The 27,887-nt window shown below is 35.5% G+C and overlaps 2 protein-coding genes across 2 annotated transcripts; one reads left to right on the forward strand and one right to left on the reverse strand.

The window, feature by feature from the left end:
- Positions 1 to 1,126: 1,126 nt before the first annotated feature.
- LOC129241609 (4-aminobutyrate aminotransferase, mitochondrial) lies at positions 1,127 to 16,096 on the reverse strand. The gene is made up of 5 exons (XM_054878042.1): positions 15,861 to 16,096; positions 15,595 to 15,713; positions 6,758 to 6,929; positions 3,797 to 3,959; positions 1,127 to 2,455 (listed from the first exon to the last, which is right to left on the reverse strand). The coding sequence occupies exons 1-5, from the start codon at positions 15,910 to 15,912 to the stop codon at positions 1,486 to 1,488; spliced, it is 1,476 nt and encodes a 491-aa protein (XP_054734017.1). The 5' UTR covers positions 15,913 to 16,096; the 3' UTR covers positions 1,127 to 1,485.
- Positions 16,097 to 23,954: 7,858 nt separating this feature from the next.
- LOC129242790 (armadillo repeat-containing protein 8-like) lies at positions 23,955 to 27,087 on the forward strand. The gene is made up of 8 exons (XM_054879637.1): positions 23,955 to 24,264; positions 24,779 to 24,988; positions 25,055 to 25,286; positions 25,354 to 25,591; positions 25,651 to 25,866; positions 25,933 to 26,004; positions 26,055 to 26,609; positions 26,679 to 27,087. Exons 1-8 carry the CDS (start codon positions 24,036 to 24,038, stop codon positions 26,919 to 26,921), a joined length of 1,995 nt encoding a protein of 664 aa, XP_054735612.1. The 5' UTR covers positions 23,955 to 24,035; the 3' UTR covers positions 26,922 to 27,087.
- Positions 27,088 to 27,887: the final 800 nt, after the last annotated feature.

The following is a 27,887-nucleotide window of genomic DNA, read 5'->3' on the forward strand; positions in this document are numbered from 1 at the left end:
GCTTCCGCCGATCATGTAATGCCATAAATTGTGTTACAAGTTAAGTCCGTTATAAATTTTAGCATAGATTTTGCTTATTAAAAACTTCTTCAACAGCGAAAATTGTCTGTGAAAAGAATATATTCATGGCCGTTGACCGCGTGCCACCGAAGAAGGGGATTCTGCGAATTCTTTTTCGAACGGTTTTATGGCTGCACTGATTCGAACGACGCGGGACGACCACTTCTTTCACTTCTGTCACTTCAGACGTTTAGAAAGAACGATTGATCGTGCGCTAAGCAAACATTCTCGAAATATTCAGTTTTTTCAGCAATTCCTAAATCTCGTCTACACTTTTACCACACTTAGACAAAGAGTAGACAATGCATACGAACAAAAGCAAAAATAACGGAACTTTTTTCTGCAAATTTATTCTCGCCGTATGCATTGTAAAATTTGTCACAGAATTTTTGGCAAGACTAAGTATATATGTATGTACATACTATATGCCAAATTAATTAATAACCAAGAGGCACAAACATAAAACACAAAAAGTTCCTGGAATGATTTCGATTTGTATTTTGGAAACTGCAGCAATTGCGATTGGAGGCTGTGGTTCAGAAATACAAACCTCTATATCATTGGCCGATTCCTATTTAATATATGACTTCAAATAAGCTTTAAAAATTTTACCTAAAATATATTTACTTATATTCTCCATTTTAATCACAATCTTTTTTTAAATTTATAACTTAAACTCAATTCGCAAATTTTAATTCGTGTTTATTTTTACTTTGCGCTCTGCTGTTTTTCTCACTTACAAATTCCTACAACTAAAAATTTATGCAGTAAAAACTGACAACTTCCCCTGAAAATGAAATGTTTTTTTTTGCTCTCTCACTTTCCCCTACTTTGTAAGTTTTTTGGATACATGAATACCAAAACTTGAACAGCCCTTTGGATTGCGCGAATAACTAAATTATAGAAAGGGAAAGTAAAATCAGCAAATCTGTTTTTCTTTTTCATTATGCCTAACTATTTGACTAATGCAGAAAGTCAATTTAGACTTGAGGTTTTGAATATGACGCCAGCTGCCTCGATATATCAAAAGCTGATTCAAAATGATTAAAAATAAAATAGAAACGAATTTACTCTGTTTTTTGTGTTTGAACATAAGGTTCGTTATTTATTGGAAGCAAAGTTTCAGAGCACAACTCAAGTGCTGTCTTTTAGTTACATATGATCCATTCTTTACCTTCACATTACGCCACTGAAATCACTTTTTTTTAATTAATATGACAACTTTCCTCAAACTCATCATATCGATTCATTCGAGATGATAAATTGCATCATGCTATCAAATACAAATTCATTTAAATATTTATCTTATTTTAAATTACTTTTGCGCAAATTTCTCTTGCTCGCTACAATTTGACTCGCGTCTAATATATTTACTCAATACTAAATGCAAAGAGAGGCAGCTTACAGCTAACATCGCTAATCAAATTACAATTCTCTCAATACGCTTCGGAATCCATCCAAAACGATATTTGCATGTTTTTCTTGGAATGTTAATGCTGGTCGGAAACGAATTGAGATCTCGCCACACCCACCAGTTTGTATGCCCTTCATTCTGAGTCTATTCACGATATAATCTCGTGCTTTACCATTCTGGCAGTTCACCGCCAAGAAGGTACCGCGTCCTCTTGTTGAATTTAGGATATGTGAATATTCTTTTTCCAAATCCAATAGTCCATCTTTCAATACTTTTCCAGCAATGTTAACATTTTTTAATAAGTTCTCTTCCTGTATGACATTAATGACTTCTTGCAAAAGCAGTAGCTTGCTTGGATCACCCATCCATGTATTGAATACTCGATAACCTTGTTGCGGCTTGAATTCCTCCTTGTGAAAGTAACCGCCTAATTGCATTTTTTTGCTGAATGTCACCACATCAGGTGGGCCATCCAAGTTAAAGTGTTCGTGGCACCAAATTTTACCGGTACAACCGCCGCCAGTTTGTACCTCATCAATCAACAAAGCGACACCGCGTTGTTTGCCAATTTTCTGCAGACCCTGAAAGAATTCAGGTGATGCCTCATTGTCACCACCCTCGCTCTGAATGGGCTCAACAATAATGCCTGCCACTGGAATGCCTTTTTTATTGTACTTTTCAATCAGTTCTTCGACTTCAGCCAAGCATCGTTGATCCTGCTCTTTGTTGTGGCGTTCATTTTCAGCCAATGGATATTGATATTGAGGAAATGAAGCAATTGGCCAATCGAATGAAGGCACATCGATTTTATGTATATATTTGGAGTGTGTGGTAGAGAGTGCGCCCAAAGTGCGCCCATGGAATGCGCCATTGAACGACAGAATACTCAATTTGGGTGCGCCTGGTGGTTGATTAATCATGCACGACTGCATTTCGGCATCTGTGAAGTCAACGTTTTCACCACGCTGATTGCGACGGTACCTTAAAAGAGGTATAATTGAATAAATTTGTTGATAAAGAATTGTAAAATTAAGAGTTTTTATTAATCATACTGAAAAGAATATTAAATTTTAGATATTTATAAAATAGGCAATACTGCTGTTTCCGTGGCGCCGCAATCTGACGACGGATTCTTATAGAACTCGACAAAAGAAAACGAAATGAAGAAGTAAAATTTTTTGATATCTCGCTTAGTTTTCAAGTAATTTAATGTTAAAGTTCCCTAATTTAGCGCAAAGTTGGTGTTGCCATACACCTGAAATAAAAACGAAGTTCGTATGCAGAGATGTTCAGTAGAAGGTTCATTGTAAAACTGCAGTATTTTTTGCTCTAATTTTAAGTTGAGAAATAATTTTGAAAATAAAAACATACAACTCATTCAAACTTAAAAACAATGATATTAAGCGTATCTCAAAAAATAATAAAGTAATTAAAATTAAATTAATTAACACAGTATTTTTGTGTAAAACTCCGTTTCGCGTGGGCGGCCTTCGGCCGCGCTTCAAAAAAATAGCCCTCATCAGTCCAACTCCGGCTACGCAATCCACAGTATTTTTGCGTAGAACACCTTTCCACGTGGGCGGCCTTCGGCCGCGCTCCAAAAAAATAACCCTCATCAGTCCAACTCCGGCTACGCAATCCACAGTATTTTTGCGTAGAACACCTTTCCATATTAAAACCATTGAACCCAAAATTAAAACATCATATGCATGTATGTAGTAAGGAGGCACAATAACCCCCATCCCCAACATTAACACTAAACTTAAATACTTAATTTTTGTTCATATTTTTATTTTATTTGCAGGCATCCGGCAACACCATACTGTTGTCATTCCAATCTTCTTCTTATTCGCGTTTAAAATTGGAAAGTGACTGCATGGACAAATGCATTTGCATTTTATTTTAATAAAAATAATTCGAATATAAGGATAAAAATAAGTAAAAACACGCGTGTGAGTGTATATTTCGTGAATTTTAGTGAAGTGTTAAAAAATATATAGTGTAATAGGCAAATTATAGTGAAGTTCCAAAGGGCATTTTGAGACCTTTTTTATTCAATATCTCGAAAACTAAGCGAAATATCAAAAAATTTTACGCCTTCATTTCATTTTCTTTTGTCGAGTTCTATAAGAATCCGTCGTCAGATTGCGGCGCCACGGAAACAGCAGAATCCCCATAAAATACAATATTTCTTTCGGTTTTTACGGGGCCCTAAAAATTATTTTAAATTTATTTTTTACTAAACATTTTTAACAGCGAAAAATTCTATACATAGAAAATTAGAGTAAAAACTAGTAATATTTTGCATCTGTTAAATCTTACCAAATAAAAATATTTTTGTAGGCATTTTCGTTTGAGCAGGATCCACACATCATTGTTGTCAAATTACTCAGACCTTTGGGTGCAATTTTAGTAAGAATTGAATTCAACTGTTCTGGCCATTCTTTTCCAGGAAATACACCCAGGGCAGGACGGTTGATTAAAGCTGGAAATAGCAATAATATGAGGTTTTATGGTTATCAAAATTTATTTGCTCTTTTATTAACACATGGCTAAACACTGACAAAGTGAAATAAGCGGTGAAAAAACATTATGTAATAAACTTGTGACGCACTCTACCTTAATACATTTAATTCAAGCACCTCTTTCTGGTAAGCAAATCAATTCCGCTTTGGGCTAGCTCCTACTCGTCATGTCGTTATGTATGTGCATAAACTTGATCTCAAAGAGAGAGTATCAACCAACATAAACAAATATTTGAGATCGAATACAAAACTCTCACATTTTCTACTATTCATCAAATATGACGTTGTCAAGATAGAATACGATGCCCTTTATTGTTAATAAAATTCTTAAGTTCACTTCGTCCACTGTATGTTTCGTAACCAACGAGGCAAATAATCAATTGCTATGGAAGTTCGGTCACTGTTACTTCACTGGCAGCCGCGCGTACATCTTCTTTTTGATGCAGTCTCTTTTCAGTCTCTTTCTCTAGCAATATTATGCGATGGTCTTCTCAATTTTTTGTATGACTTAATTCATTTTTTCGCTGATTGGTCTTCTAGAGTGACCTTCACTTCAACATCGAAATTTTCAGAACAAAAACGAGGAAGCATCAATATCGACCGTCAGCATCACAAAAATTGGGAAAAATATTCAGAATTTACAATAAAAGCAAATTACTTTTCCCTAAATTATAACATTACTCAATTTGATGGAAGAATTCATGAAGAATTTTTAATTTATTTTAATCTGGAAATATCTTCTATCAAACGCTCTTTCTGCTTACATACACATACACATACCGTGCGATATGTAATACGATATGGCTATACACCACACGAAAAAATTATAAGACCAACCAAATTTCTTATATTTTTTATTACCTACTTAGGACTAACAGTTTATGTTTTTAATATTTAAATTTTTAATGATAAATATTTTAAAAATTTTCAGAAATAAGCACACGTTTCAGGAAACTTAAATTAATTATTAAGAAAAGTAACAATAGTCGCACTTCTAAAGGTTTTAACGCTATCAAAATGGCTTCCAATTTTGCACATCAATTGAGATTGGGTTAAGGTCAAGGCTGCAGCCAGGCCATTCTAAAATTTGTATTTTTTTCGTTGCGAAAAACTCTTTTGTTGCTTTGGAAGCATGAGCGAATGCGTTGTCATGCGGGAAAATCGAATCATCATCGATATTAACGTAAAAAAAGTAATAAGAACTTAGTCTAGAAGTTCTATATACTGGACACTACTTTTTTTGTAAATATGAAACATATAGCTGTTTTGCCTTTGACCCTAATGGCCCAAAATATGACAGAACCCCCTCCGCAATTACGAGCCATTTTCTTCTTTTTCTTTCGTTTATCACGCTAATATATTTGGTCCATACAGATTGCATTTTTTTTTATCGGAAAAAATACTACTCTTTCAAAATTGGTAGATTTCTGCAAATGTCTCTGGCCTGTTGGTGCTGTGTTTAGGTATGCAAAACGCGTACCTAGACAAGAATCTGCTTGCAAAATTTGTTGCATACGAAGGGTAGTAACTTACAAATTAAAAATATGTTTAATTTCAGCAGGGCTATTTGATTTATTTATAGCTAAACGTTTGATTTCCCGAACATCTCTAGCGATAAATTTTGGGTTTCTACTAATTCTCTTGGTACATCTGTACTTTTCTTTCAAATGGAAGTAATGTAAAACTCCAGTTTTGCTTCTTTTTTATTTTGAAGCTATCTCTCGCATCGTAAGGCCTCTCTCTGCATGTTAAAATTTGTCTCTCCTCAAATTTAGACCAATCTTTTCCGCGCGGCACATTTTTTGTTTCTAAACCACAACAACCACATAAATATGAGAACGAGATAAAGCGATCAAAAGCACTTATAAAATAATAATTGACGTAATAACTTACATTGTAAACTTTTAAATTAAATGTAAACACTTTTGGTCTTATAATTATTTCGTTTTGCACAGAACAAGAATTAGCGCATTACAAAAATAGCAGCAATAAATGAGGAATAATTTCCGATATGAGATACCGTGTTAAACATACATTCAACAAAACGATATTGGAAGATTCTTTCTTAAATATCATCATAGATAATCATCTTGGTATTATAATTTTGTCGTGCGGTATCCTAGCAGATTCTGAATTTGCATAATATAATATTATAAAATAAAAGCCCACTACGGCATAGCTCTAATACTAATTTCGAGAACTCAAAATTTTTCAGAGAATCTGTATTTCATTAATAGAAAGTTAATATAATATATAGTTTAATATTGATACAAGTATAATGAATGTTATTTTTTGTTTATAAATACTTGAACTTGGGAATTTTTTGGTATAAAGAATTTATTTCCGATATCTTTTTTTATTTAAAGAACCCCATGATGACGCTACAAACAAAATGAATATAATTTTCTGTATGTAGTTTTTGTTTACATGCAAATTTTACCATTTTTTCTAATCAATAATTTTTTTTAATATTTATCTTGGTTTTAGGTCTTTATTATTTTCACCAAGAGGTGTATTTTTGGTTTACTATTAATTACCTAATTTTTATATTAATTAAAAACACCATTTTTTAAATTTAAGGGGGCTCAAAATTGCCTTAAAAGCTATGGTCTAATGAATCCGAGTCCAGAAAAGCCGTTCCATACAAATTGACCCACCGTGACGTATAAGTATAAGTACATACATACAAGTATGTTATACACAGTTCCCAATCGTGATTATTTTCAAAACCAATTCTAGCATTTGAATTTGTACTCACTTTTTAAATTTTTTTCGTTCTGGAAGACATTTAAGAGGCGTGGATGGTTATAGCCTAATGGTATTGAGGAAATTTGTGTATAAACATCAAGTAAGACATTTCCATCGACGTCAACCAAGTAGTTTCCAATTGACTTTTCATAGTCAGCGAAAAGTTGAACTGGCACAACGTTCTGAAAGATACATAGACATACGTTTTTTATGCTTTAATATGGAGGAATATGTCATGATTTTATATACATATATTATACATATATGGTAGTATTATACATACATATTGTAAAGGGTGACTAGGAAAAACTATCATTGCTGTTTTTCCAATTATTATATTATGTTTCAGCAGCTGTCAAAGTTTCCAATGACAAACAGCCATTAAACTATTCTGTAATGTTTCTCATTATTTCATCATGTATAGTTTCACCTGTTGGAAAGTAGCTTCCACATAAAGCCAGTATCAATTTAATAATGTATACCGTTCTTGTTTTATTTAAATTTCTCTTTCTATCGTTTTCATCCAGTCAGTTTTAGTTTTTTGTTTTAAAGTCTACTTGTATGTAATCAAATTGCTATACATCAGGTGATGCGAAAGAGCATTACCAAACTAACAGAAATAATTCAAAAAGGTCGCTCACAGCAAAACACATTTTCGAATTGCCAACTAAGGAAATTGGGTTGCAGTACATACATATATAGATAATTAAAATGTTGAAATACCAGTCTGGTGCTCTCCAAGTAGCACTACAGCGTCATTTTGATACTGTTATGAGACCTCCAACGAGCAGATATATAGCCATCCAGAGAAGTTGATGTAATGGAGAAGGCTGATGGGATTTAGGTTGGAGCACTGCCTTTTGCTGTGGAAGAAAGGAGCACCCAGTGACCTTAATCGTCTAGCTGGAAACTCGGACATTTACAGAGGAAGTGCTCAATAGTCTTCTTCTCTGGAAGGCCCCCACAACTTCTGTAATGGGGATTGGGTAGTAAACCTAGCTTTTATGCGTGTGTGCCGATCGTCCAATGACTGAGGTGACCAGCTACGAGTTTGGAAATTAAATGACGTGGAATCACTAGGACTTAGGTAGGTAGGGTGGTTATCGTAAGACACACTTAGACCTTCGGCAGGTCCATTGTGATACCACTGGAGCTTATCCTTACTCTACGTGTTCCCTTTCAAACCATCCGGTTGCTTTAATAAACGAGCAGAGCTTCGTTAGCTTTAGATGGGCTATATCCGCTACATCGGTTAGAAATGCTGTATCAAGAGTGCGCAGCCTTCTCATAGCTAGGCTTTCACACTCACATAAAAGGTGTCTGACTGTTTCCTCTTCTTCTGTATTTAGACAGCTTCTACAGAAATCGAAGTAAGGTAGTCCTAACCTTCTAGCGTGGCTGCCTATTAAACAATGACCTGTTAAAACACCTATCATTTTTCTTATAGATTCCCTGTTGAATCTTAGCAAGATCTTCCATCGACCGCTGTTCCAGTTCGGCCATGTCTGTCTACTTAGTTCGCATGTTGTGAGGTTTTGCCAGATTGTATTTACCTTTTTGATGGTTTCCCTGTCTATAAGTAATTTACAAGTGGCTATAGGTATGGGTAGCAGCGCCTTATCCGGTTCGAGATCGAGCGTTGTACCGGCTCTTGCAAGTTCATCCGCCTTACAATTTCCTGGAATGTCCCTGTGGCCCGGTACCCAGATAAGGTGCACCTTGTAGCACTTAGATACGTCATCTAGTAGTTTAAAACATTCTAGAACTGTTTTTGACGAGTGTGTTTTTGATTCCAGCGCTTTTATTGCTGCTTGACTGTCCGAGTAAATGAAGACTTCATTTGTGGATAATACTCTCGTTTTTATCTCTTTAAGCCCCTCTTTTATGGCAGTGACTTCCGCCTGAAATACACTGCAATGATCAGGTAAGCGAAATGATTGGCGTACTCCGAGTTTGTCGGAGTAGACCCCTCCACCTACTTTGTTATCCAGTTTTGAGCCATCTGTGTAGATGTTTACTTTATTTATCTTAACAATGAGCCCGTTATCCCATTCCTCTTTGGAAGGAAATACTGTGACGAAGGATTTATACAAATTGATGTCCTTGGTCCTACAGAAATCCGTTGTGTTGGGAATGCAGGGGAATTGTTCTAAAATTGAGGAGTGTCCTCTTTGGTTCGTTCTGAGTAGGCCGATTTCTCTTAGTCTGAGAGTTGCTTTGGCAGCTGTTTGCTTACCGTACTGCTCTATTGGTAAAATGTTAAGCATGATATTTAGTGCATCTGTGGGTGTGGTTCTGAGGGCCCCGCAAATGCAAAGACTGGCCATTCTTTGTACGTGTGCCATGGTTTTTTTAATGTACAATTTATCTAAAGCTGGCCACCATACTAACATGCCGTATGTTAGGATAGGTCTGACAATTGCCGTGTAAAGCCAATATACGATAGATGGGGAGAGACCCCAACTTAGTCCTATCAGCTGTTTACAAGAGTATAGTGCTATTGTCGCTCCCTATCTTCGACATTTGCCTTCCATGTTAGCTTTCGGTCTAGTATTAGACCTAAGTAGCGGGCCTCATCACTAAATGACAGTGCCGTTCCTCCTAGAGTCGGAGGTGTTATATTCGGTATTTTGTGTTTCCTGGTAAATAGGATTAGTTCAGTTTTATTGGGGTTGACGCTTAGCCCATTTGCTTTTGACCAGTTTTCAACCATATTTAGTAAATCCTGCATGATTTCTATGAGTGTATTGGGGAATTTCCCCCTTACTACCATTGCAACATCGTCCGCATATGCTACTACGTGTTGTCCTCTCTCCTCTAGGCTCTTTAGCAATGAGTTTAGTGCCAGCACCCATAGGAGAGGGGACAGCACGCCGCCTTGAGGTGTTCCTCTGCTAACTTTTTTCTTGATCTCTGAGGCCCCTAGGGTTGCGATCACAAATCTGCTCAAGAGCATGTTTTTGATGAACTCAACCAGAGCTCCAGAGATCCCGAAATCCGTCAGTGCCTTTATTATGGTATCCGGTAGGATGTTGTTGAATGCGCCCTCGATATCTAGGAAAGCTACCAGTGTGAATTCTTTGTTATACATTGACTTCTCGATTTCTGTAACAAGTGAGTTAAGTGCTGTTTCAGTTGATTTCCCTTTACAGTACGCATGTTGTGAGATGCTGAGCTTATTAGGGCTGATGTTAGCCCTAATGTGTTCTTCTAGAATTCTTTCTAATGTCTTTAGCAGAAAGGAGGATAGGCTTATTGGCCTGAAATCCTTAGGTGTTGTGTGTGAACTTTTTCCCGCTTTAGGGATAAAGACCACTTTTACCTCTTTCCATGTTGATGGAACACTTTTCAGTCTCAGAGCGGCCTTAAATATGGCCGTCACCCACTCCATGATGTAGTTGAGTGAATGTTGTATTTGGGCCGGGAATAATCCATCTGGGCCCGGTGATTTAAATGGTTTGAACGTGTTCACTGCCCAGGTTATCCTAGTTTCAGTGATTATTTTTTCAATGTCAGAATTTGATCTTTCCGTACCATTGTCGATTACTACGTTAGATGATTCGTTGCAGGGAAAGTGCGTGTCCACTAGCAACTTCAACGTTTCGTCACTCGAAGTAGTCCAACTCCTGTCCGGTTTTTGGAGGTATCCGGTGGGATTGTGTTTTTTTGAGAGGATTTTGCGCAGTCTGGAGGCCTCTGTGGTTCCTTCGATTTCTCCACAGAACTTTCTCCAACCAGACCTTTTCGCTTTCCTAACTTTCCTCTTTTTTGTAAATTTTTAGTTTACTGTAGTAGCAGTCCCAGTCTGGACTAGGACTTTCTGACCCCTTCGTGTATTGTACTACAGTCAAAGGGATTTCAAATTAGCACACCAAAGTTGTAACCCTTATGCTTGCAACCCCTATGCATGCAACCCTTATGCTTCTTCTGTGCTGCTTGACTCTAAGCACACAAAAAAAAGAAAATCAAGAACGAGACAGCCCTGCGTACTATAAAAGCTCAGAGATGATGGGATATATTATAAGATTGAAGAAATCTGCATAATTTAATTTAGATAATAATCATCAATAACACCAACAATACTCTTGATCTTTGTTGGTCCAGCGAGTACAGGTCAAAATAAAAAGTTTTCATTGGCCTAAATTTAACTAAAATATCCCATAATAAAACACAAAATAGCATAATTGGCAAAATTCGTCCGTCAATTTATTATAAATAAAAAAAATTGTTTAGTTTTCTAAACTCCGCTTAATATTCGTGGTACAGAACATTTTCTCTATTCTTTGAGATCCTTTTGAAATAGTTCATCCATTAACAAGATTTTCTTGCGAACTTGCTAACTTGCTAACGGTACTCTACAAATCCAATGTGGATAAAAGCCGATCTACATAATAGGTATGAAAAGTAGTTTACAGTTCAATTAATTTATATACAAGGTGGCGCAAAATAAATCACCCACTTTGCAAAGAGACATGCAATGGAGCGGTCAAAGGGCAAAACAAAGATTTCCATCACTAAAAATATTTATTTTTTTGTTTATTTAGTAAAAAAATATTCATAAACAAAATTGGATGATTAATTTTGCACCACCGTGTATAATATTATTTCATTCACAGCCACATAAAAGTATATGTTATATGCAAGTAAGTATGTATGTATGTATGTATGCAATATACGCATTCATTTTATCTATGTGAGTGCGTAGATAGGTACTAATTTCCAATCGAAAGCTTTTAGGCGAATTTATGACTCCTTATCCACGCACATTTTAGAAGTGCTTGCTTGTAGTGATATTATAGGTACGTGTGTATGTATGAGTACTTCAATATTTTAAATTTGACGAAGTCAGTAGTTGTTCTTTGTATTTGGAAATATTTTCTTTATCACGATGGTGGAACTCTTTACCAAATAAAATAAAATTGGAATGTAATCCAAAGCGTTTCAAATTTACGGTTAACTCTCTTTTTACATTCAAACTCTAATTACGAATATCTGGGCCCTTTCCACTCAATACGTTTGCTTCTTCGCCTTCATTGAAGTCTATTCCTAGGTTTAATCATTTTAATTTAGATTCAAATATGCACTGCATGCATTGTAAAAGAGCACACCTTATTTATGTATACTAATAAATGAAATGGAATAAGGTCCTTTTTAATCAAGGCAAACTCAATCGTAGCTTTCAACAATGAGTAGCTTTATAAAAAAGCGCTGTCAATATATAGTATTTCTATTCGGTTTGTTTTTGAATAACCGATTTTACTAAATAAAAAAAAAATGATTTTAAGTGATCGAAATCTTTATATTGACCTTTACACGCTCCACTGCTTGTATGTTTGTATTCTGCACCTGATAGTAGTTCACAAGTGTCAAATATGATTGACGCACGACGCCATTTACAAATATTTATTTTTTTTATTTATTATGATTAGGTACAATAATACAATTATTATACTTAATAACTAACAGGAGTGCTAGCAGCCAAGGCCTTCGACTCTCTTTTAAAATTGCGTTTTTGTTAATCCTGTAAAATGTACATGTACATGTACATATATTGTGTTTAATATCTAAGTGTAAAGTTTAATATTATTTAGATTTTATGTAGTATATTACAAGCTTTAAGATAGTTTATGAATTTAGACATGTTTTCAAGGTTTATAGTAGTTAGAAGTGTGCTGGGTGAAATAGTTCCGAAAAATTTTAGTCGAAAGGCATTTAGTTGACTGCAGTCGTTTAAAATATGTTCTGTGGACAGTGTGCTGTTGCAAAAGGGGCACGCTGTACGTTGTGAATTTTGTAGTAAGTGTTCATGTGTGAGGTGAGTATGGCCAATGCGAAGGCGAATGAATGTTTGTGTTTGCTGTCGAGTAGATGTGCTTGGAAAAATAGCTTTTTCTCCATGTTTATTGATCAATGTGTACTTATTATTATAATTAAGCCATTTACTTTGTTTATCAAGGGCTAATGTTCTGTAAATTGCGTTTAAAATGTCATTGTCATTTAATATCCGATAGGATGATTAATTTTGCGCCACTACGTATATAAAACACAAGGAACGTCCCGTGTAAGAGACTTCGTTTATCTAAGAACCAGCATTAACATATGTAGATAATAACGCCAGCCTTGAAATCCAACGGAGAATCTCTCTTGCCAACAAGTGCTACTCTGGACTAAGTAGGCAATTGCTTACAAACGCTCCGACTCTAAAAGTATTCGATGCGGTACCAGCTGGTGGTAGCGGAGGAAGAGGAAGGCCTCCTCTGCGTTGAAAAGATCAGATGGGGAAGGACTTGACTTCACTTGGTATGCCCAAGTGACACCGGTTAGCATGAGAAAGAAACGACTGGCGTACTTTGTAAGACTCGGCCAAAATCGCATAAGTGGTTATCCCGCCAATCTTGAAAAAGAAGAATACTGAAGCATAACTTTCCGCAAATCTCATTTATTTGGCATGAAAATGACCACGAAGTTTTGCGTTTTGTGAAATATTTTAATATCAAGGTTGCTCAATGGTGACAAAAGTCCAACCTAAATATAAAAGCAGCCAGCTCCACACATACATAATCAGCTACATGTATGTATATGTAAACCGTTAACAAAAAACTATTATGTGTCAAACCCGGTAATTTAGTTGCTAGTAGCGGCTACGCTGGCTGGGTCATGTCGTCCGAATGGATACAAACGGCTCTGAAAGTATTTGATGCGGTACCAGCTGGTAGTAGTAGAGGAAGAGGAAGGCCTCCTTTGCGTTGGAAACATCAGGTGGAGAAGGACTTGACTTCACTTGGTCTGTCCAACTGGCCCCGGTTAGCACGAGAAAAAAACGACTGGCGCTTTGTTAAACTCGGCCAAAATCGCGTAAGCGGTTATCGCGCCAATTAAGAAAAAGAAGTACCTAGTAGGTGTCATCCTTACATAGTATTTCCTTGATGAACTGTCGTCATTTAAGGGGGTCTTCTGGTCTCGAGGCCCTGAAATGAAGGGTTTTTTTGGGGATTGATTGTGACAAAGCCTGTGAATATTTAAAAAAAATTTTTTTTTTTTATTTTAAAGGTACATGTCTTGGCTTTTAAAAAATGGTTTTGACTTTGAAAAAAATTAACACCCGCGACCTTGAAATGGCACTGAAGACGTCCACCTCCAAACGAAACAGGTCTCCATTTTGGTCACGGTTTTTCCACCTGGGTAATCAGAAAGCAAAAATTAGATATGCGTTGTCTTCAGAGTTGCCCTGGTTAAGTTTTCCCGTGACAGATTTTTTTTTTTAAATTTTTTTCAAAAGTTATGCAACAATTTGCAAAAAAAATTTTTTTTGCTCATTTTTTGAACTTTAAAAGGTTATAAAAATGGAATGAAAAAAAATTTCAAAAATCGTACACGGGGAAACTTAGCGGTAAGTTTTCCGAACCTTTTAAGACCAAAACCATTGAAATCGGAGTATAACTACTATGAAACGTGTGACCAAAATGCTTAAAAAACACGATTTTCGGGGAAACGCGTTTAAAGATAAAGTTTATGATGAAAACGGCCGGAGGAGGGTACACTTCGGTGCCCAGAAAAATGTGAAAAAATGCGATTTTCAAAAAATCCTTTCTGTAGCGTATTCTCGCATACACATACAACAAAATTATGCAAAAAAAAATCGATTTTTTTTTCGCTGGAGACCAGAAGACCCCCTTAAACACTCGTACCCACAAATGTGCATACAAGGGTCGTTTGAAAAATCGATACAAAAATAAAAACTACTTAATTGTTTTATTTTTTATTTTTCGACATAGTCTCCTTTTAGGCTTCGTCCAACGCTGTTCGGGTTTGTTGATCCCTTCCGAATATTAGAAATGTGGAATAGAGCAATAACAGTACGGACAGAGTATACCATAAAGAGCCGGACCATAGCGTAGGTCAAAGTTATTTTAAAGGTGACTTAGAAAAATTTTAGATTTCATGGATATTTAAAGTCAGAAGTAATTGCATTATGCTTAATGCCCTTTGCAATGAAAACCGCTCTTTATGTATCTTAAATGAGAAGGAAACAATCCAACATTTTCTTGGACGATGTCCAATATTATAACAACACTGCTATACTTTTTTTGGAAATACTGTCCGAAATAGTTCATATTCTAAATAGTGTAAATGATTTTCAATGGAAAAAATTAATCAATTTTTTTACTGGCGCTTTCAAGTGCAGACAATTTATTATATATTAGTTGAAAAGTTTTGTAAATAAATAGCTATCTAATTTTTCCGGCAGACGGCTTTTAAAGCCATTGCCGTATGTTAGTTTTAATGAAGTAAAAAATATTGTCAATATTTTTGTGAAAAATAAACGAATCTATTTATCCATATATCTATTAGGATTTGTCCAAGTCTAAAAAACGTCATTCGTTTCTGCAATCACCTTTTCCTTTGAATAAAATCGTTCCCGCCAGCAATTTCTTCGAATTGGGGAACAAATAGTAGTCCGAGGAAGCCGTGGGAGCCAAGTCTGGAGAACAGGAGGGCGAAGTACAAAGAGTTGGAACGATATTTCCATTAATTTTGCGACCACAACTGCTGAGGCGTGAGCTGGTGCATTGTCGCGATGGAAAAGGAAAAATCACTCGACTTCCTGGATTCAAACGAATGCCAAACACAAAAAAATAGACCGATCTGGCTGAAATTTGGTGTGTTCTTCAAAGATGCTACTAACCAAACATAACCTCGATACGTATCAGTTCAAACGACCCTCGTACATGCATATAGTTATGTATACGGACAAATACACAAACTAATAAATCACAGTTATAAATGGCAATTAAGTATCAACTTGAGCTGACGTTTCTTTTTTAATGTAAAATATTTCTCACTTACTTGTATTGCGCTTAATTTGCCCTTCAATGCCAATGATCTAGGACCTGGTATAGCTTGTGTTTTGACTGCAGGCGCTGCAGGTTCCGCTATTGTGGCATAATTTCTAGGATATGCCAAGCCTGCAAACACGAGGACACAGCAAATGCAAAGCAAAAACAAAAAATACATAATCCATATTAGGCCAATATGCACCAAGTGAGTTTCATCGATTTTGACATATGTATGTATGCAGGCACAACTTTTATTTTACTTCGACCACAATTTACCTTTTAAAGCGGCGCAGTGTCTCGACACTACGGTTGCTTGCAGGAAACGCATACTTATTTTTTATAAGTAAATAAGCACTCCAAAAAAGAAAATAAAAAAATATAAATTATTCTAGCTATTGTTGTGTCAATAGCCGTTGCTATCGCCGCACTTTCGGAATGAACGTTAAAAACTGCTGTGAAAGAGCAGCATCCAGGGCGAATGGTCTTGCACTGGCCGTACTGGATTGTGCGCAGAATGTCAATGCGGAAATTTTGCGCTCCCTAAAAGTGTTTATCATTAGGGGGTATACGAGTAAATGTTTGCGCGCTACACATGTAGACATACATACGTGCGTATGAATTTATACAAGTGATAGTTAGCGACGTCGACGATACCGCCGTCATACGACTACGAGCATTCCCTCCTAAACGACAACCTGTTTGTTGTTTGTAAGTTTATTATCAACAAAAAAAAAGAACTCTTCTGTGAGAATTCACAAAATTAGAGCTGAGTATAAGTATATAAATACGTATGTACATACATACATATATGCATACGTGCTTAAGTGCTGAAATTTTGGAAGATTTGGTGAGAACGGCGTATGAGCCGCTCCAAATGTAAAATTGAAATGAAAACTTATAAAAATACTTATCATGCGAATAACGAATAAAAACTATAAAATTTATTAAATCACATGTGAGCTAACATATGGTCTGGTATGGAGGGAAATCTACTGGTACCGAAGTGGTCGTTACTAGTGAAATTAAAACCGTAACTAGTTTGCCTTCATTTTCCTTCCATGTTAGCAACAGGCTATGTTACTTATGTAGTATCATAGTTGTAGCGATGAGGAAGAGGAAGAAACAATTGAGCACTTCCTTAGGTTTTTTAGGAAATTATTTTTTCAATTATCTTACGGAACTGTCTGGCGTAGGGATGGAACCAAAGCGGCGCTTGATAGGAGCGACAAAATGGTTTCTCGAAGAAAAATAAATGAGGTTGCCGTATCGCACAGTGGTATCACAACTAAGTGAGTTGGTCGTATAGACCACTACCACCTTAACCTAACCTAACCTAGCAACTGGTGGATTTTACTTAAGGGGGTGGTAGGGTTTAGCGCTAAAAAAAAACACTTTTTTTTTTAATTTTTTACAGAAATATGGCTTAAGATACTTTAATAAAATCAGTTGCATGTTATTGTACATCTTTTCAATAAGTTTTTAAAAAATATTAATAATAAAATATTGACAAATAAGCCCATGACAGAGTTTTTTTGGAGATATGTTTTTCGAGAGGTGCTCTGCGGTGCCAATCGGCATTCGTCTAGAATCATCTGAAACCAAAAAAGTCGAATTTTTCAGTTAAAGTATGACGTAATGCTCCCCCCCACATGAATAAAAAATTTTTTTTTTCATTTTGGTGGCAAAAAAACGTAAAACGAGCATTTTTGGCGAAAAATTTCGCCATATTTGTAAGTGAAAAACAACCTTAAAAAAAAAAAAAATAAAAAAAAAACAGTGTGGGGGGAGGTATTTTTGATTTAGAAAACGTGTGCCAAATTTGAAAAGAATCGGTTGAATAGTTTCGGAGTTGTGACTGGCACCGACTTTTAAGAAGTCGTTTCGGGAAAAACGCGTTCGAAAAAATGACTCTGAAAAATTATCTATGCTCCGCATTCGAGGTAGAGTGCCTACAAAGGCTATAACTTTGAGAGTTCTGCTCCGATCCACTTAAAATTTTGACACAACATTCTTGAAATGATTTACTAAAAGATGAGTGAAGAAAAAAATTTCGATTTTGTGATCATGTGAAATGATCGTGCTGAATTCGGCTGAAACCCCCAAGAGACGTGACAGCCACTCACAACTTTCTTTTTCATCATAATTAAAGAGCAAACCTGGTAAATCTATCTTACATGTGGTGGGAATTTGGCTGATAAAAGTTTTGGTCTGTGTCTTGATGTTGTTCTACAAATAGAGGGACCTACAGTTTTATACAGTCTTCGAACGGCAAATGAGAAGTTTTTTTCTGGGCAGAGGTTTGCCATTACCTGTTGATGAGTGACCACTAGTTAAAACCCTTTCTATCATTTGGTAGAATTACACCAGTTCTTTTGACGACTTTACCTAATTCGCTGTCACGGCTAAACGCGACTTTCTGTGCGCTTACCGATTCTGAATGAATTTAACAGAATCAGGTATATGTTTAGCGCATTGCTTAGACATTTTTGTTTATGAATAACGTATTTCTGTATTGGCGAAAAATCATCCATTTTTGGTTTTGAATAACTTTTGAACTAAATAAAAGCAAAAATTACTTCGAATGATGGAAATTTTTCTGTTTATGTTTATACGCAGTTGTCTAGTTCTGATTTTTGCAAACAGGCGTTTGTTCGCGTCAAAAAATTATCCATCACTCAAAAATTGAAAGAGCGAAGCGCTGAAGAAATTTTAGCCAGTAAAAATTATCCATCACGAAAACGTGTGATCTCAAAATATATGGCTAAACTTTTTGTAAGTTTACTTTTGGTAAAATTTGGCCTTTTATGCACTTCTGTCCTTGTGACGATTTGTCATTAGCAGTTTATGTTCAGACATGATCAAATGTAATATTTAACAACAAAAAACGTAAGTATATAAGCACTGTCTCTACTGCATCATCGTCACCGTTTATCTATTATGCATAAACCTTCCTTTCGTGGTACTCTAAGTGCCTCCCCATCAATTATTGCTATCGTCTATGCTTTTGCGCCATACCATACCATATCATAGAAAAGACATGATGAGTGAAGTTTTTGCTCAATGAAAAAGAATTTACTGCTCAATGCCAACTTCGGCCAAAGTGGCACTTGTTAGCATGAGTGACTTCCTATTGGATTTCCAGTGTGGTTTAGTTTTATTACTATTACAACTGGTTGCTAAGGAAGCACTTTCCGTTATACCAGAAATAAATATATTGGGCAACAGTAACGTAGACACCAACACATGAGAGTGTTGCTCTCTTTATTTAATAGTAGAAGATACTCCGTTCCAACTCTATCAGGTATAAAAATTGCATAGAAGTGAGAAATGGCCCCCTTTAGTATTAAACGCTTCTGAGAACTTTTTCGAATTCTCATTGAACTAAGTGCTGAGGTTGTTTTACTCAACATCATTTTACAGAGTCGTATAAGTTTTACGGGACAGCAAATTCACACATAGCCTCAAAATCAACTCTTTTTAGTTTGCACGAGCTAGTATATGGCCAATAATAACTGAGCTTTATAGAGCCACTTAGTAGTACATTTACTGATTACAAGGAATCTTTCACAAAATATAATGGATAGAACCGGATACCCCATATTAAGATTAACTCGGCTAAAGCGAGTTATTTCTCACTTTGCTCAATAAAATGTTTTTAATAGCCTAAAACAGAATTAACCTTTGAATTTCTATGGTGCCGATACAGTAACAGCTAATTAAGTGCTATTTTAGTTTCGTCGATTAAGAAAATGTCGGTAAAATCACAAAAATAATCGAATTCGGTCGGTATGTTAGTAGTAGTTGCAGCATCGGCCAGAAGCTACTTAATATCGACCATAAAAGAGTTTTAAACCATTTGCGCAATAATTTTACGCTAAAATAATAGATTTCTCTTACCCCAAGCTAAAATAATATACCGCCTGCGCGGTATAGCCTTGAAGAAAATATGGGCGTTTTTTAACTCACGACAGTCGGTTCTACGTTACCGGGACGAACCTGATTTATATCCGGCCAAGGACTGTCCCTACAGCAGCATTCCCCGTACACATATGCATAATGTTTATGCTGCTACAACAACATCAACAAGATCATTTAGCCTTCGCTAGATATTTTTTGTTCTTGAACGACAGAACTCTCTTTTGATTTGATGATTTGTCATTGAAGGCAGTTACTCGGCCGCCTCGGCTCTCGCTCTCATTTCAAAATTTCCCAAATCAAAGCTACAAAAACTCGCGGTTTAAACTACCCGTTACTCCAAGTTAAACTCGCCCTTATTTAAATGTTTAGGTATGTTCCAAGGCACGTCTTCAAGGTAGCTGCAGTAGAGCATAGCCAAGAATGGCGTGTATTTAGAATGTCTGTGGGATCAAGTCCGTAATCTTCTTTAAATTTTGTGTCTCTTTTAAAAATCCGATTTTGTGGTATAAGTGCGTGACTGCTGACAGATTTCATTTTAAATCACGATGTACAGAATGCAAAGGTGTGGCCAGCACCAACAGTTAATCGGCTCTCAGAGAATTTGAAGGAATCAGCTGATTTACTGGCATAACAAGGGATATGGCAGCGGTTTGTTTGCAACAGAGGTCGGCAAAATCTGAGAAGGCGTGTGAAATGAGCGGGCACGATTGTGCTGTCCAGTCTCCTACGACGTAGCAGCCAAAGTTACTCTAACAATTTTGCTTCGGTTGGTCAAATCTTATAATCTATCATTCCTGACTTTTAATCATGCATTAATGAGACCAAACTTGTATATCACGCAGTTTCATTCAGTTCCTTTAATGCTTTAAGTGTTGGCGTGAACATATCGCACCCTAAATACAAAAGGGTCACAACTCAAAATTTTGCACACTCGAGCTTGACTTGTTTACAGTAGCACAGAAAACAAACTATGTGACATATCATGCTGAAATTTGCCATGTAAGCTTATAACAGTCCTACCAAAAAACAAAAAATTTATTTTTGCCATATGTCATCCACGGTCCGTTTTATTGATAACGTCTCGTTCATATTTGAGCAGAAGGGACATTTTGAGTTGTGACCCTTTTGTATTTAGGGTGCGATATCTTAATTAGAAGACCTCAAGTAACCTGCTACTCAAATTTTACTTATAGTGCAAACCGAAAAATAATATTATAACAAAATTAAATATGTCACGGAATTCATTTGGTTTTTAGCCCCTACTTTGTAATGTCATCAAGCACATCCACTTTTTATTATTTTTTATAATCAATTCAACTGCAATCGTATTAACATAAAAGGCTTGACAAACCAGATTAAACCAAATTTGGGTGTCGATATTCTTAGAAATACAGTGAAGCTATCAAAATGAGTTTTCATAAGTTAACAAAAAACCAAATAATATCAACTAATATGTATAACAAATTCGTATAAAAACCACGCATCTCTTGCTTTATCTATGCACCTTGATAATTTTGTTATTTTGATAAAGCTTTCAGGTTCAAATTGAAAACAGTAAAAGTACGTAAGTATGTACATATTTATGTATACATATGGTAAAGTTAAAAGCTCAAAAACATTTATGAACACTTATCATCAGCTCTTAATTTCACTCATAAATAACAAAAGCGTTCATGCACACACACACATACGTATGTATTTATTAGGTGTATGAGGACGTACATATGTACATACGTATACTCCAATTTAGATCGTGAGAAAATATATAAACGGTGTTCCTATAAAACGCCTACTTTGGAATTTGAATGTGTTTTTTTAAAGAATGTAAAAGTAGAAATTGGGTATGGAACAGAGCAACTGATAAATGTACAACCAGAGGTCCCAATGGGGTCCCATAGAGAATTGCTACGATTACGATACCGGAAGGCTTATAATTTTTGTTGTCTCACAATGAAGAGTGTTTGCTGGGCTGGTATATTCCCTACAATTTCGGAAAAACATATAATTATTTGCCGATTTTTCTCACGCTTGGACAGTATACGTATGCATATACATATGTTTTTTACGAAGTTAGACCCATAAAATATAAATATAATATAAATTTATAATTTTAAATAATTATGTTTTTACCTCAGGAATTGGTTGGTTTTTTTTTTTGTTGCAATTTGCTGGTTTGGATTTAAATTTTTAATTTTTTTTCACATTTTCTTATTTTACATATTTTTTTTACATTTTCATTGAAACTGTGACAGTCAACCCACCAAATTACAAAAAGAAAATACATGTAAATTTTGTTGTTTCACTAACGAAGTCAGCTTCTTTGAATTCATCTTGGGAAATACCCTCATTTGATAGTTTTGTTTCTAAACTGTATTCATGTCGCTCTCAAAACACGAAGCGTTTTTTTTTTCTTATATTAATTTTTGTAATTCACGTGGAAGTTAAGATAATCTGGAAGGCAAGTACTACAACAAGACAAAAACATGGATATATACTTATACTTTAAGATACGGCTGTAAATGCCGAAGATATAACGAAAAAATTAAAAAATTACCCCCATGTTCGTCCAAAGAAAATTGTTACTTCGAAGTTGCCTTTCAAAAATACTTTAAAGTAAATGTAAAAATGCCTTTTTCCCCTTTATACAATTTATTTAGTAAAATAGAATAATTCAAGACTTGCACTTTGACTTAATAGCCTTTTGTGTTTCCCAAGTAAACCTAAGATGGAGATGGGTGGGGTTGAACGTACATGACTGTTTTCTGGCCGTACCAGGCCGAGTTTTCGTTCTGCTCGGTATGACATCGCAAGCAAGATGAAAGTGTGTTGGAGTTTCCGGGTATTGATAGCAAAAACGGCAGAAGTCGGTGGACCATATCCCGAGAATATACAGATGACTGCGCATTCTGCAGCGTTACCGGTGAGCATCCTCAGATTGACCTTAGACAGGCTTCTGAGATGCCTAAATCTCTTTCGATTGTACCTTCCTAATAAGAACTTAGCTTAACGTAGGCTCATCATTTGATGCCAGCTTATATGCGTCTCTTAGCCTTAGATCTCTTCGCTTTTAACCTACATATGTTATGCAATGCATGGTATGCTGTCCCATGGCAAGGAAGGGCTCGAGTTTTATTAGTAGTGAGACCTCAGCCTCTTTAGCCAATGCATAAGGAAACTTATTTTCAGGTATTGACATGAGTGACATGAGGGACATGAAAATGATGCTATAGTGTACTCTCAATACATTAAGTTTCTCTACGCACTCAATGACTAGGATGATAAAGTATTGAGTGTAACCAGACCGTCGGTCAGAATGCAAGTCGTTGATTAATTTATTTAGTAAAAATACATTTTTTTTTTAATTTATACAAAAATTCATTAAAGAAGTCAAAAATGCAACATTCTGTCTAAACCATCTTAATTTGCAAAGAAGAAGGAAATTGGGAGCACAACAAGGATGATAGATTACCAGGTTTACTATTAAGCTATGGTGAAAAAGAAAATTGTGAAGGGAACTTTGGCTGCCACGTCGCAAATTTTGTACGATCATTTCACGGATATTCACACACTTGTCCAATCAGCCATTGTTCAGACGGCAACGCAGTGTCATTGGTTAATTTTTTTTTTTTATATAACCAACACAATCTCAATTTTTTTGTAAACACACCTCAAGTGACATCAGCTGACTCTGTCATATCCGTCCAGAGCCAAATAACGGTCTGCTATATACACCACCTCCAAAAATCTTTTCACCAAGATAAAAAGCAGAATTTTGGAAAATTTAAAGTGAAAAAGTTAGAAACGTGTATCTTAATTTACTTACTGATTCAAGCAAGACGGTTGGGAGATCACGGCAGGATACATCAGATGGAAGGTACTTGGAGGACAAAGAATTTTGAAGGGTAAATTACCTCATCGAAAGTAGTTTATGAAAACCCACTTCAGCAATAATGAGAATCTTCGACGAATTACAACTGTAAACAGCAGATTTGTTAATTTGTATTCACTTCTTCGAGTGACAATTTTTGCAGGGGCTGCACACACTTCAAACCGGATGAAGTTATGCATTATTTAAATGAATTATAGGGTATTGAATTAAATATTTTGATCAATTTTTATTAATTTAATTTACTCGACAGTATTTTGTATAATCCTTGCTCAACCTTCAACACAACGCAAACAGAATTCGTGATTGTTGTTGTATCAGTATAAATATTCCCCATACATATACGACGAATACTGCTAAAATGACAGTCGGATAATTCGTGGGAAAGAATTCGTCAGCTGCTTTTTGCTTAAAAATGAAGGTTGCGAGGTACCGTGATATTTAACAGTTCCTTCATGAAATTTTCTCACATCACTACATTGTAAATGACGGAGTCTCCATTATGCATTCAAACTAAATTTGTTGTCATTATGCGATTATTGTAAATAAATATCTAGAAAGAAGAAGCATTGACATGTTAAATAGTTTCATCTCACACACTTCGGGATGGTATTTGGGATAACAATTTTTATTAAATAATACTTAAAATGTGGACGATTTCTCAGGAAACAAATTGGGATGAATTGAGATATATTATTTCGAATGGTGATGGTGTTGATTGTCGAGAGGCCTTGATAAAAATCAAAGATGCAGTCATTGGAAGCAACAAACAGAAGGGTGCCCTCATCTCGCACGAACTGGTTCCTGCCATACTCAACACTTGCATTGATCAAGATCAAAGCCCAGACCGAAAAATGGATGCACTCGTCATTTTAGGTGATTTAAAAATTAAACAAATTCTTTCCAACCAAATTCCGGAAAATGGTACGCACGTAAAGTGCAAAACCCTTACGCATTACAGATACATAGGTGCCTCTGTAATAGTAACGAGACGACGCTGTTGCTTAGTCATGAGACACTGGCTATATTTATTTAAAAATTTTCATTTCTTAACTTATTCAAATCATTTTGCTACGAAATGCTTAGGATTCTAAAACAAATCCAGATTTATGGATTTTTATTCGTGGATGCATTTAACACATTTCTTTTCGTAACAAAAATAGCTGTATTAGATATTATAAATGATCGCAGCGAGCCATAAAATACTTGTTTCCCAATACACCAGCCTCGCATTATCCCATCGCAGCGTTTTACATTGTTATAACACCAGCCGCTCTGTCGAGATATATTCATCTTCTATGTGCTATAAATTATATTTATAAAAATTATCTTATATATTTAATTATATCTACTAATGGCTTGTAAATAATTTGACTTATTTTCACTATAGGTTCCTTGGCGAAAGGTTCAGAGGAGCAGGTTGAAATGCTGGTGAAGCAATACAATGTTGTACCATATTTGCTAAAGGAAATTGCTTCAAATAATAATAGTAAAAAATGTGTTGAAATATGCTTGAGTACATTAAGGTCAATATTTGAACATCCATGCGCTCCCAAGGAAAACTTTCTAGCCGATTCGGACGTGTTGAAACACTTTTTGCGTAAGCTAATTATTTTAAACAACCACTTTATCATCTATATGTATTTATTATAATTTTTATTTTTAGGGCTAGCTTCAGCCAGCAGTTCCTTAAAAACTCAAATATGTATAACAAGCATACTTGTGTCCGTGTGTCAGACAAATGAAGATCAACTTCGGCTCTTGCAAGCTGGAACATTGCATATATTATCTCGAATGATTTGCTATGACAATGAGGATATACAAATACCGGCGCTTCGTTGCTTGTCCTGCATGTGCTACACAAATCGATCTGTAGCGGACAATATTTGTGTTATTAGGTACTTCTTTTTTTTTTTTTGACAAACCAATATAACACATGCTAATACGTCTTTCATTGTTCCACAGTTTTCAAGGTAGATCTTTACCAGATATCCTAAATTCCCTAATGTCGAGACTGTTTTGTCCAGAAATACAGTTGTCTGCGGCTAGATGCCTAACCTATGTTTACAGGTCGGGTACTCTGCCATCAACGGATAACAGGATATCCCAAAAAGCGCTCCCCACCTTAGCCCGCTTATGCGCCGAAAGTTTTGACCATTCAATAAGAGCCTCTGCCTCGGAGACGCTAGCATATCTGATAGAGGTGGTGCTGAATTAAAAAAAAAAATACATTCTTCTAATTAAATTACGGTTTCAATTTAGATTGATTCGGAATTGCAGCGCACGGCGGCCATAACAAATCATCTGCTTAAGTCACTATCCGATTTACTGCAAAGTCGAGATCCCTCAGTTAAACAGTCTGCGCTATGTTGTTTTGCGTCATTAGGGGCAAATGATGAGGCAATCAGAAAACGATTAATGGATACATATGGTCTAATCAATGCCATATTGAATGGCTTAAAAGATAATAACTCACAGGTATGCAAATTTGCCTTGTAACATATATACACATCTCATGTATTTTCACATTATTTTTTATTGTAGGTGAAACTAGCTGGGATTAGATGTTTGCATTCGCTCTCGAGATCTGTTCAGCAATTACGAACAACATTTCAAGTATGAAACTAAAGCATTTTCTCTAATACATAACAACAATTTTATTATAGGATTACACAATTTGGGAACCACTGATGGGAATATTTGCAACCGAAACCTCTATTGAATATCTGGTTGCTGTAACCTCAACCATTTGCAATCTACTATTAGAATTTTCACCATCCAAGGAACCCGTTATTAATGCTGGCATTATTGACAGATTGTGCCAATACACTACGCATGCAGATGCCTCCCTAAGGTTGAATTGTGTATGGGCTTTAATGAACGTGTCATTTCAGTCTGAGTTATACGTTAAAACTGATATTATCAATACTCTTGGAACAAAACGAATATTGGAGCTGTTGAATGATACTGATATCAGGATTGTGATGAAAACATTAGGATTGTTAAGAAATCTTTTGAGTAAAACTTATCATGTTGAAGTAATTATGAGTGTGCATTCGACTCAAGTGCTCGAAGCTATAAATAAGTTACTAGAATCCGAACAATCAGCGGAAGTTAAAGAACAAGCATTATGCATTATTGGTAATATTGCTGCTGAAGCTCAAGATGGAGATTACATCATAATGGATAAAAAAATTATGGGTCACTTAGCTGCCTTTTTGGTATGTTGTACAATCAAAATTTTTTTGAAATATTTGTATGAAATATTTTATTTTATTTGCTGTTTCCAGTTCCATACAGAGAAAAAACTTCAAGCAGGCGCACTTTTTGCAATCTATAATCTCGTTCATCGGAAGGACTCATGGTCAATGGAAAAGTATTCTCGACTAAGTGAATTAAATATTATAAAAAATATTTATGAATTAAATAAGAAAACTATACGAAACAAAGCACAATGTGAAGATTATATAGGCAGAACTTTAAAGCAAATTGTTATACAATGTAAACATTTCTACCCGGAGATTTTGCAGTAATTATTAAACAAAAATATACACAATACTGTACATATGATTAATAATATTATATTATTACAACAATAGTTTTATGTTTTCAAACAGTTTTTCTTGTTGAAATATACTGTAGCGTTTTGAACGTAAGTTGTTTTGATAATTAAAAACGTAAAAATATAACTCAAATTTACATTACAGTATTTTATATGGAATATAGAACCTTATAAATTATAGGTCGAACCAAGATTAATAGGGAAATCGTATGTCAGTTCGACTACAGCCATACAAAAATTAAGTATCTTTGAAGTTTAAATTTACCAAAAAAAAAGTCACTATATTGCAAACGATGGGAATAGCATTTTTTGTGGCAAAAAATACATCATTTTCTCAAAATTTCTCAGTCTCCCTAATAAAGTCTAAAATGTATGGCTTGTAAACATTCATTTGATTTTCAATCAGACCAGAATCGAATTGAAAAAGGAACTACATCGAATAAGCCCAAAAACAATGACAATAAAAAACTACGTATTGTGACCAGCAACACTGAAATACCAACAAAAAAAAAACAACAAAAATTATAAAACATCTGTTTTGCGGAAGAGAATCAAAACAGTTTGAGATGTGTAAATATTAGCTTCGAGAGTTAATCGACTTTTTTATTTGTTAAATAATCGTTTCCACGTAGCAGTTACGGGATCATTCTGCCGAGGCTTATACACTACATTTATTAGCACGCCCATTTTTAAAACTTGCTTGTACTCTCAAGATTTGTAGATTTGAAGGAAAATTTTATTTTCAAAGGGCTGTTGTCACGAAAACAAGTAAAAATTCTCGCCTCGCCGCAAGTGTTGCTTGCCACAGTTGTGATCAAAAAGCGAAGATTCGTAAACAAAACAGGAAAGCTGGGCTAGGTTAATGCCACATGGAACGGTATACAAGAAAAAAAGTTTTGCGTGAACAAAAAACTAAACGCGCACAAGTGCGTGTGTG

Source organism: Anastrepha obliqua, chromosome 3 (genome assembly GCF_027943255.1).
Source record: "Anastrepha obliqua isolate idAnaObli1 chromosome 3, idAnaObli1_1.0, whole genome shotgun sequence".
NCBI lineage: Eukaryota > Metazoa > Arthropoda > Insecta > Diptera > Tephritidae > Anastrepha > Anastrepha obliqua.